Here is a 12,339-nt window from a genome sequence, read left to right on the forward strand (position 1 = left end):
GTTTAGTTCACTTGCGCATTTCTTTATTGGTTCATTACTTTTGGGAGAAATTAGTTTTTTAAGTTCCCTATATATTCTGGTTATCAGTCCTTTGTCTGATGTGTAGCTGGCAAATATTTTGTCCCACTCTGTGGGTGTTCTCTTCAGTTTAGAGACCACTTCTTTTGATGAACAGAAGCATTTTAGTTTTATGAGGTCCCATTTCTCTATGCTATCTCTTAGTTGCTGTGCTGCTGGGGTTTCGTTGAGAAAGTTCTTACCTATACCTACTAACTCCAGAGTATTTCTTACTCTTTCCTGTATCAACTTTAGAGTTTGTGGTCTGATATTAAGATCCTTGATCCATTTTGAGTTAATCTTGGTATAGGGTGATATACATGGATCTAGTTTCAGTTTTTTGCAGACTGCTAACCAGTTTTCCCAGCAGTTTTTGTTGAAGAGGCTGCTATTTCTCCATCGTATATTTTTAGCTCCTTTGTCAAAGACAAGTTGGTTAGAGTTGTGTGGCTTCATATCTGGGTCCTCTATTCTGTTCCACTGGTCTTCATGTCTGTTTTTGTGCCAGTACCATGCTGTTTTTATTGTTATTGCTTTGAAATATAGTTTGAAGTCAAGTATCGTGATACCTCCAGCATTGTTCTTTTGACTGAGTATTGCCTTGGCTATTCATGGCCTCTTGTGTTTCCATATAAATTTCACAGTAGATTTTTCGATCTCTTTAATGAATGTCATTGGAATTTTGATGGGAATTGCATTAAACATGTAGATTACTTTTGGGAGTATAGACATTTTTACTATGTTGATTCTTCCAATCCATGAGCATGGGAGATCTCTCCACTTTCTATAGTCTTCCTCAATCTCTTTCTTCAGAAGTGTATAGTTTTCCTTGTAGAGGTCTTTCACATCTTTTGTTAGGTTTACACCTAGGTATTTGATTTTTTTTGAGGCTATTGTAAATGGAATTGTTTTCATACATTCTTTTTCCATTTGCTCATTGTTAGTGTATAGAAATGCTAATGATTTTTCTATGTTGATTTTATATCCTGCTACCTTGCTGTAGCTATTGATGATGTCTAGAAGCTTCTGAGTTGTTTTTTGGGTCTTTAAGGTATAGGATCATGTCGTCTGCAAATAGGGATATTTTGACAGTTTCTTTACCTATTTGTATTCCTTTTATTCCTTCTTCTTGCCTAATTGCTCTGGCTAGGAATTCCAGTACTATGTTGAATAGGAGTGGAGATAGTGGGCATCCTTGTCTGGTTCCTGATTTTAGAGGGAATGGTTTCAGTTTTTCTCCATTAAGTATAATGCTAGCTGTAGGTTTGTCATGTATAGCTTTTATAATGTTGAGGTACTTTCCTTCTATTCCTAGTTTTCTTAGAGCTTTTATCATGGAATGATGTTGGATCTTATCAAAGGCTTTTTCTGCATCTATTGAGATGATCAAGTAGCTTTTGTCTTTGCTTCTGTTAATGTGGTTTATTACGTTTATTGATTTTCGTATGTTGAACCACCCCTGCATCCCTGCGATGAAGCCTACTTGGTCATGGTGAATAATCTTTTTGATGTGTTGTTGAATTCGGGTTGCCATTATTTTGTTGAGGATTTTTGCATCAATGTTCATTAAGGAGATTGGCCTATAGTTCTCCTTTTTGTAGGTGTCTTTGCCTGGTTTTGGGATAAGTGTAATACTGACTTCATATAATGTGTTTGGCAGTTTTCCTTCCCTTTCTATTTCATGGAACAGTTTAAGGAGGGTTGGTATCAGTTCTTCTTTAAAGGTCTGATAGAATTCAGCAGAGAATCCACCAGGTCCTGGACTTTTCTTTTTGGGGAGACTCTTGATTGCTGCTTCAATTTCATTTTGTGTTATAGATCTATTCAGGTGATTAATTTCCTCTTGGTTCAGTTTTGGATGGTCATATGTATCTAGAAATCTATCCATTTCTTTAAGATTTTCAAATTTATTTGAATATAGGTTCTCAAAGTAGTCTCTGATGATTTCCTGGCCTTCCATGGTGTTTGTTGTTATCTCCCCTTTTGCATTTCTGATTCTACTAATTTGGGTTTTTTTCTCTCCTCATTTTAGTCAGGTTTGCCAGGGGTCTGTCGATCTTATTTATTTTTTCAAAGAACCAACTTTTTGTTTCATTAATTCTTTGTATGGTTTCTTTGGTTTCTATTTTGTTGATTTCAGCTCTCATTTTTATTATTTCTCTCCTATTTGTTTTGGGATTTGCTTGTTCTTGTTTTTCTAGGAGTTTGAGATGTATCATTAGGTCATTGATTTGGGATCTTTCAGTCTTTTTAATATATGCACTCATGTATATATGAGTTCCTCTCAGGACTGCCTTTGCTGTGTCCCATAGGTTCCGTTAGGTTGTGTTTTCCTCTCAGGACTGCCTTTCCTGTGTCCCATAGGATCCGGTAGGTTGTGTTTTCATTTTCATTGACTTCCAGGAACCTTTTAATTTCCTCTCTTATTTCATCGATGATCCATTGTTCATTAAGTAATGAGTTATTTAGTTTCCAGCTGTTTGCATGTTTTTTTTCTTTACTTTTGTTGTTGAGTTCTACTTTTACTGCATTGTGATCAGATAATATGCACGGTATAATTTCTATTTTCTTATATTTGTTGAGGCTTGCTTTGTGCCCTAGGATATGATCTATTTTGGAGAAGGTTCCATGGGCTGATGAGAAGAATGTATATTGTGTAGAAGTTGGATGAAATGTTCTGTAGACATCTACTAGGTCCATTTGATCTATTGTATATTTTAGATCTTGGATTTCTTTCTTGATTTTTTGTTTGGATAACCTATCTATTGATGATAATGGGGTGTTAAAGTCTCCCACAACCACTGTGTTGGTGTTAATATATGCTTTTAGGTCTTTCAGGGTATGTTTGATGAAATTGGGTGCATTGACATTGGGTGCATACAGGTTTAGATTATTATTTCCTTTTGGTCTATTTCCCCTTTTATTAGTATGGAATGTCCTTCTTTATCTCGTTTGATCAATGTAGGTTTGAAGTCTACTTTGTCAGAGATCGGTATTGCTACTCCTGCCTGTTTTCATGGGCCATTGGCTTGGTAAATCTTCTTCCAACCTTTCATCCTAAGCCTATGCTTATTTCTGTTGGTGAGATGGGTCTCCTGTAAGCAACAAATTGTTAGATCTTCCTTTTTAATCCATTTCGTCAAATGGTGCCTTTTGACGGGTGAATTAAGTCCGTTAACATTAAGTGTTAGTACTGATAGGTATGTGGTGATTCCTGTCATTTAGTTGTCTTAGTTGTTTGAAGGTTTGATTGTGTGTACCTAAGTTGAGGTTACTCTCTACTTTCTTCCTTTTTCTTTTTCTATGATTTGGTGCTGCCTGTCTTTTCATAGTTAAGTTGGGTTTCACTTTCTGTGTGCAGAATCCCTTGAAGAATCTTTTGTAGTGGTGCCTTTGTGGTCACATATTGTTTTAGTTTCTGCTTATCGTGGAAGACTTTTATTGCTCCATCTATTTTGAATGATAGTTTTGCTGGGTAGAGTATCCTGGGGTTGAAGTTATTTTCATCCAGTGCCCAGAAGATCTCACCCCATGCTCTTCTTGCTTTTAATGTTTCTGTTGAGAAGTCTGCTGTGATTTTGATGGGTTTACCTTTTTATGTTGTGTTTTCTCTCTTACAGCCTTCAATATTCTTTCCCTAGTTTCTGAACTTGTTGTTTTAATGATAATATGCCGTGGGTTAGTTCTATTTTGATCTGGTCTGTTTGGTGTCCTGGAGGCCTCTTGCATCTGTATTGGAATATCTTTCTCTAGATTTGGGATTTTTTCGTTATTATTTTGTTGAATATATTACGCATTCCCTTCACTTGCACCTCTTCTCTTTCTTCGATGCCCATGATTCTCAAGTTTGGTCTTTTGATGGAGTTGGTGAGTTCTTGTATTTTCTTTTCACAGGTCTTGATTTGTTTAATTAATAGTTCTTCGGTTTTTCCTTTAGTTACCATTTCATCTTCAAGTTCTGAGATTCTGTCTTCTGTTTGTTCTATTCTGCTGGATTGGCCTTCCATTTTGTTTTGCAGTTCTGTTTCATTCTTTTTTCTGTGGTTATCCATATCCTGGTTGGTTTCCTCTTTAATGTTGTCTATTTTTGTCCTGAGTTCATTTATCTGTTTATTCATCGTGTTCTCTCTTTCACTTTGGTGTTTATACAGTGCTCTATAGTTTCTTTTATTTCTTCTTGTGCTTCTTCAAATTCTCTATTTTTGTTGTCTTGGAATTTCTTGAGTGTCTCCTGTACATTTTGGTTGACCCTATCCCGTATCATCTCTATAAAATTCTCATTGAGTACCTATAGTATGTCTTCTTTTAAATTATTCTTGTGGGCTTTATTGGGTTCGTTGGCATAGTTTATCTTCATTTTGTTGGAGTCTGGATCTAAGTATCTGTTTTCTTCATTTCCCTCTGGTTCCTGTACTAATTTTTTGCTGTGGGGAAACTGGTTTCCCTGTTTTTTCTGTCTTCCCGTCATTGTCCTTGGTGTTGTTACTGTTCCTGTACTGTGTGCAATTAAGTATTTTCTAGTTTGTAATAATAACAATGGTAATATTTAGAATGGAAGGGTGAGAGGAGATGGAAAGCAAGAAGTTAAAGAAAAGGGGAAAACAAACAGACAAGTAGGAGAAAACAAAACACAGAATCAAACAAGAAAGTTACAAAGGTATAAACAGGGAGCATAAAACAAACTTTAAAAAAAGACTTTATAATCATCTAAAGTGTTTGTCACCTATAAGAATCTAATAATTCAATTCTTGATTGAATTAAACACTACACTTTTATGTTACCATTTTAAAGCTTAGTTTATAAGTTTTGGAGCACAAGTATTTTTATAATTTGAGGATGTTACTACTGGGTATGAATGATGTTTCCAGCTCACAATTTTATCTACAAGACCTATGTTTATATTCAGTTAACCCATTCTATTAAAACTCCCCCAAAGATACACCACAAAAATTTCTACACCTTATTCTTTAATTATTTCATTAAAACTACTTGAAATATTACCACTTATTACAATTCTGAAATGTTTTAATAAGTTCTGTTTCTGTGAACATGAACTCAGTCTGTCTGCATGCACACATATGGTTACTGAACTTTATGATTTGTACCAAAGCCTCAGCAAACCTGCTTGTCATACAGCAACTAGAAGCACTTCGCCTCTCCAGGCAACTTCCCAATGAATCACAGGTACCTTGTTGAGCTATGCTCTTTACCCAGAAACTCTTATATAAAGCACAAACTAAAAATAAAATTTAGATGGAATGACAGAATTGATAACTCCTAGGGCTTTTAGAGGCTATCCACCTTCTTTGGCTCATGGTCCTTTTCCCATAAGCAAACATGTACTGCCATCCTCTCCTTCTATCATTACATCTCCTTCTCAGCTTTCCTCTTATAAAGTCACTGTGGTTACATTGGGCCCCCAGATGATACAGTATAATCTCCCCTCCCTTGATCCTTAGCTTGATCACAGGTTTGGGGATTAGAACACGGACTCCACTGAGGCACCATTATTCTGTCTACTACACCCACTAATTGTGATTTACAAACCTTTTGCTGCAAACCTATAATATTGTTGGATTAGAGTGCTGTCCCAGTCCTTACTATACTTGTTATAAAATATATTTTTTTTAAATTAAAAAAACTTGATTCTAAAATACATCTCATCCTAAGGATTATAGTTAAGGAAGTATGGATCTGTATATATTATTTCAGGTGATAATAAAGCTATGAAGAAAAATAAAGCAGGATGAAAGTAGCTAAGAGATGCTGTCTGTGTGCATGTGTGTGTGTGTGTGTGTGTGTGTGTGTGTGTGTGTGTGTGTTAAGACTTTTTGGTAAAGTGACCTTTGAGCAGAAACCTACAGGCAAGAGGGAGTGAAAAATGTATGTGGACCAAAAGGAGAATTGTTAAAGGCAGAGGAAAGAACAAAGGCAAGGCTGCTAAGGTAAGAGCATGGTCACAATCACCAACATAGAAGTCAATGTGGGCTGGAGTGGAGTACACAGGAGAGAAGGGAAGTGTGCTTGGGTGGGCAACTGGGCATTGAATGGAGTCATTGATTACATAGAGCCTCAGTGGCCATGGTAAAGACTTTGGATAGATTTTTGGGCAGATAAGGAAGCACCACTGCAAAGATGAAGGAAACATGGATGTTGCTCCATAAGGAGTTGTAGTTTAGTAATAAAGCAATAGTATCCCATTGCCACAATTTTAGTAACCCTAATGCCACATCTTTAGCATTTAAAGATAGCATTGGATGCAGAAAAGATACAAATAAGAAAGTGACAGCTGGGTGCCGGTGGCTCACACCTGTAATCCTAGCTACTCAGGAGACAGACAGAGATCAGGAGGATTGCAGTTCGAAGCCAGCCTGGGCAAATAAGCTGTGAGACCCTATCTCGAAAAAAAATCACAAAAAAAGAGCTGGTGGAGTGGCTTAATATGTAGGCACTGAGTTCAAGCCCCAGTACCACAAAAAAGAAAAACAAAAAGAAAGTGACAGAGAAAAGGGAGGTTCTAGGGACTGGCTTGCTTTGGAAGGTCAAGGAGAGAAGCAACTGCTTGCTTTTTGTTTTATGCTCTCCCAACCTCCCAAGTGTGCCAGATGCCAGTTTAAAATGTTTCAAATTAAATATATTTGGCCACATATCATAAATATTAAAATTAATGTTATTAAATTGATAGTCAAAATTCTTAGCCTATCCTTCCAATTTTATTAGTCCATTCATCCATTAAGTTAAAGCTCTTTAAAATGTTAATATTATATTTTAATTTTAAATTATATTCCTATTTTAATACAATTTTTCCAATACTACTTTTTTTTTCAATGAACAGGACTTCTAGAGACATTTCAAAATAATAATGCTTTACTTGACCAAATACAAAAATGTCTAGAGGCCTATTTAGAATCAAAAAGAGTTATCTTTCCAAGGTAAGTTTATAAAGCAACCTAAGATGTTTCTTAGTAGTTGGCTGTCAGTTAATTTAAGGTTATGGCTATACCCTCAAAACATCAGAACCAGAGAGAGAAACAAGAAAGGTATATGTTAATGAAAATCTAGCTGTTTGATTGGGGAGTGTAAGTCTCAAGGTTAAATGTATAATATTTGGTAAAGATTTAAGTGTAAGTATAAACAGTGCTAGAAGATTATTGAGTACAACAATGACCTACTCTTTTACTGTTGGATGGTTATGCATGTGTGCATGTATCCACAGATGCGTACATGAAAAGTTATAGAGACTTATGTTGCCTGGGCATTTTCCTTTAGGTTGATTCATGGGGACAAATATTAAGCTCTCCAAGATGCCTAGGCTTGAGGAAAGTGATGCTCACCCCTCTCCATGTGGGTAGATGGAACCCTTAGCACATTCCCCACCCCCAACAAACTTCCATCTCTGGCTGTCCAACCTCTCCAGCATTAATTCTTTTATTCTCTCAAATGAGTGTGGACCCTCAATTCTTTAGCCCTCTCCTTGTGAGTGGGTGCCAGGAGACCTGACAACTCGTTTTGAAATGTAGGCATAAGTGGCAATTCTAGTCCTAGAGCCTCAGCCCAAACCAAGTTTGAAATAATTACACTTTTAACCTAGTTGCATTACTTGAGCATAGTTTGGTCAGGACAGGTTTTGTCAGGTGTTTAGAACAAAAGTTTCACACAGGAAGTTAGGGGTTTTTGTTAGATGTTTGAAAAAGGAAAAAACTGCAGACCACTTTGAGGAAATCTGGAAACAGAGGCAGAAATCTCAGAGAAGTGCATCCAAAGTCTCAGCTCTCTACTATAAAAAAGGTATGATGGCCAGAAGGACACCTGACAACCAACAATAAAACCCCATCTTCTCGGTCCACCCATGCTCAGTTGAGAGAATAATGGCTTCTGCTCTCCTTGCACCTTCTCAGTCTCATAGAAGAGCATCTCATGCCAAGAATCTAATCTGATACCTAGCTGGAAAGAAGTTCTGAGAGATGTCATTCCAGCTTCTCACTGTTGCAGCGATACTACTAAGTTGACAATCAACAGTCCAAGGCATTTACTAAATGCTGGTTTATACACTTAGTACTTCAAAACATGAGAGAGTTAAGAAGGAGGACAGCAGTAATAAGGACCATTGCCATTTAGTGGGGGGAAATGTGTGAAAGCCACTGCTTTGAGCCTCAGTAGTTAATCACTGTAACCTATTTTGGAGGAGAAACTGGTTAATTGTTTTCAGTGGAGCTTTTTATACCCCGCTTTGGCAGGACTAGGATTTGAATGCCTCATGCTTACTAGTTAGGTGCTCTACCACACGAGCCACCTCTCTGGCCCTCTGGCCTGTTTTGGAATGAACGAAGATAATCAGTTGGAATAACTAGTCAACTTTCACTGGAGAGATTAAACACAATACTGAAACTGTATGACATAAAGACTGACATTTAGAAGACTATTTAGAGTTAGCTGGATCAGGGACCAGTCATTTTATTAAAAACTTGTTTTTATAAATATGTCCTATGTTTTATAAAAGGCCACATAGTAAAAATTTAAGCCTTTGCTGGCCATACAGTCTGTTACACAGTTCTAGCATAAAAAGAGACATAGAAATTACCTAACAATAAATCTTTATTTGCAAAAGAGGTAGCAAGTCAGATTTGGCCTGTAGGCTGTAATTTGCCAACCCCCAATCTAGAGCAAAATAGCATACTATATGTTTACAATTTCTTTAACTATCTTGCTAGTAATGATTTGAAATATATGCAAAATGTCTTATTGCTACATAAGTATAACCTTCATATAGTTGGAAATTGTGTTTTGGCAAAATCATATTCTGTTACTTTTTATAGAAGCACATGCTTCAAGGACTAGCGTGTGCCTTTGGGTTGGGACAGTGACTTAGTTAACAGAACAAAATAAGGTTCCTGCAAACACTAATCTATCATTTGTTCAGTAAACAAAATATTGAATACTAAGTATGTGTGAGGTACTCGACAAGATTCTAAGGAAAACAAATAGTATATCTTTACTCTAGAAGCTCAAAACCAAGTTAAGACAGATATTTGAAAAAATCAGTATCATGGCAAGAGCTAGTATTTCTAATAACTTTTATGAAAAAAATCTTTTTTGTACTAGCCATTCATTCTAGGTATTTGAGACTCATTATCACTAATCTTCACAGCAAACTTACTTAGAGACATGTGGCCTCCCTAGAAACTCAGAACCAATATAATTGGAGGTCTAGGAAATCAGTGGATAGGAAGAAATGTAGCTAAGGAATTTATCTTTTGTGTCTGCCTAAGGCTTGGCTTCAATTTCAAGTTATGTTGTAAGGATTCTCTTTAATCCAGATTTTACTTCTTGTCAAATGATGAACTTCTGGAGATTTTGGCCCAGACACGAAATCCACAAGCTGTACAACCACACTTAAGGAAATGCTTCGACTCTATTTCAAAGCTTGAATTTGCTCTCATGCCTCCTGCTGAGGGAAGAATTCCTGGTATTGATGCAGAACCAGAGAAGGTTTATACTAATGATATTTTGGCAATGCTATCACCAGAGGGAGAAAGGGTAGGTGCTTTTGTTATAATTCCCACTAAATAAACTTTGTTACTCTTCTCAAGTTGAGCTAGAAGTCTGCTCATTCTCACTGGTACTATGCTAGTTCAGCCCTTTCAAGGATAGGCAAGATAAATGTCTTTCCCTCAAAGTGTAATGGAGAAATTGTCAAACAAAACACCACAGTAAATGCAATGACAGAGACATGTGCTCATTCTTAGAAACAGAATGGAGAAAACTAGAGGATGTTTTATCTACCTCTCCACAAGAGGCACAATAGTGGGCCGATTAAGAGCATTGGTTCTTGGTCAGGCCACACATATCCAATACCCCCGTTTAAAGTCCTCTACAAAATTGGAATTAGTAATAATACCTGACTAGTGGGATATGAGGATTTTCAGCTGTTACTTTATGTAAATTACTTACAGCAGTACCCCTAAGCACCATGTGGGTGTTACTGTCAATGGCAACTCTAGGGCACTGGACATCTCCTGGCGTATGGTGAACACCAAGAGAGTGAATGCGTCAGACTGTAAGGAACAGAGTGACTGCATAGAGGAGACACACACACACACTTTCTCAAGGAAAATGAAGAGGAAATGTGATCATAGAAGGGTAGAACATTCCAGAAAGATGAACTATGCCAGGAAATGCAAAGGAATTGAGTCCAGTTAGGGTACAGTGATTTAGCTGTGGAAGAAGTGGAAAGCCATAAACATTTTTTTTGTCCTGAATTGATAGTCTTGCAAAAGAATTTGCTCATCACTGGTGGATTAATGATAGACTCTTGGGAAAACATGAAATTTAAAGATAAGGCAGGAGACAAAATGAAGGAGTCTAAAACAAACAGGTCAGTCATATCATTGGGAGTCTGAGAAAACATGAGAAGCTAAAAAGTGTCTGTTGGACTTTTTTCAGTTGTGGGTACACAAGTAACTTTAATGAGAGCAGGTTTAGAGGAATAGTTGGGGGTAAAAATCAGATGATGGCAAATACAAAAATGAAAATAGTTGACCAAATTCATGAGGCACATCAAGACTCCTCTTTCAAGGAATTTGCCCTGAGAGAAAGCAGTAAAATACTGGAGTAGTTGGAGGTGGACGGGACCTCAATCAAAAGTCCCAGGTGCTGGAAATGTAGCTCAAAGGTAGAGCACTTGCCTTGCATGCCCAAGGCCCAACGTTTAATCCCTAACACCAGAACAAACAAACACAAAGTCCCAGTGTTTGTGCTCGGACTCCCAGTGTTTATACAAGGTTCTTTTACAGGAATATGAAAGGTGAAAAGATGTACAGCTTGCAAGTCCCACCTGAGCTATTTTATCATGGCTCTTATTCCCTCGTAGGTTGGCCTGGGGAAAGGCCTCAAAGCCCGAGGCAACGTGGAGGAATGGCTTGGTAAAGTAGAAGAAGCCATGTTCACGTCTCTGCGACGCCTGTGCAAAGCTGCCATCGCTGACTATCAGAGCAAACAGAGGACGGAATGGGTGATTGCCGGACACCCTTCTCAAGTAACACACTCATTAAATTTCCATTTCTAGATCCTTCTTTGGTGAGGTGCATCGCACACTTAAAGAAGATGTTTTGTTGCAGGTTATCCTGACCATTTCCCAAATTATGTGGTGCCGAGATTTGACTGAGTGTCTGGAAACAGGCAGTAATCCCATAGAAGCCCTGGAAGCTTTTGAAAAAGTAAATTTTGAGGTGAGATCTTCAGCACAGCAGTGATATGGAACACAGTTGCCAGGCAGGATGGTCTCAATGGTTTTTATTAGCGTGGTTAATGCAAATTCACTTTATTTCAGAAATTCTAATGCTCTGACTTGACTTTCAAAGTTTTGGGGTTCTTACTGGAACCACTTGTGTTCCACTTTTCATTGAGGCACTACCTTTGTGTTCGTTTAGTATTTATATGAATACTTATAAAACAGGAGAAAAAAACCACTCAAGAGGAAAACACCAGTGTTATAATACTTTGTGATTTTTTAAAGAGTAATTGTATTTACTAGGACCAGAATACCTCTCACAGAGGTTTATAATTTTTATTGGCATATATTAAATTGCACATGACACCATGACATTCTATACATGCATATAATACACTCTGATCATTTTCAGCCCCTCTCTCTTATTCTTTCGTATTCCCCTCTTCCCTCTCCCTTTTCCCTTTTCCTTCTACCTCCCAAGTAATTCTCCTTTTACTTTCATGAACTCGGTTGTTTTATTTTGTTTTGCCTTGCCTTGCCTTGCTTTGTTTTTTCCACTAGCTTCCACAAATAAGAGAAAATACATGATACTTGTCTTTATGTGAACTGGCTTATTTATAGAAGTTTATAGTTATTTTTTAAAAATATAAGCTGGGAGCCCATGGTTTATGCTTATAATCCTAGCTACTTGGGAGACTGAGATCAGGAGGATCACGGTTTGAGATCTACCCAAAATAATTTGGGAGATCCCATTTCCAAAATAACCAGAGCAGAATGGACTGGAGATGTGGCTCAAGCAATATAGCACCTACTTTGCAAGCACAAAACCCTGAGTTCAAACCCCAGTCCCACAAAAAAAAATTAAATTAAATAAATTTTTAAAAATAATAAAAATATAAGTTAGCCATAGGCATAATGGTGTACAGCAAGTCTCTAGAACCTTTTCAGCTTGCATACCTAAAACTTTACACCCATTGAGTAGTAACTAGCCATTTCTTCCTGTTCCTAGCCTGTGGCAACCATTATTCTGTATGGGTTTGACTACTGCAGAT

At 37.2% G+C, this 12,339-nt stretch overlaps 1 protein-coding gene across 1 annotated transcript in view; it reads left to right on the plus strand.

Annotated features, from left to right (window-relative positions):
- Window positions 1-12,339, plus strand: part of Dnah6 (dynein axonemal heavy chain 6) — a 260,955-nt gene that overhangs the window by 95,134 nt on the left and 153,482 nt on the right. Inside the window, exons 23-26 of the mRNA XM_074050092.1 lie at window positions 6,893-6,989; window positions 9,375-9,594; window positions 10,928-11,092; window positions 11,175-11,285. Coding sequence (XP_073906193.1) covers window positions 6,893-6,989; window positions 9,375-9,594; window positions 10,928-11,092; window positions 11,175-11,285 — 593 coding nt within the window. The remainder of the gene's footprint in view (window positions 1-6,892; window positions 6,990-9,374; window positions 9,595-10,927; window positions 11,093-11,174; window positions 11,286-12,339) is intronic.

Source organism: Castor canadensis, chromosome 12 (assembly GCF_047511655.1).
Source record: "Castor canadensis chromosome 12, mCasCan1.hap1v2, whole genome shotgun sequence".
Taxonomy (NCBI): domain Eukaryota; kingdom Metazoa; phylum Chordata; class Mammalia; order Rodentia; family Castoridae; genus Castor; species Castor canadensis.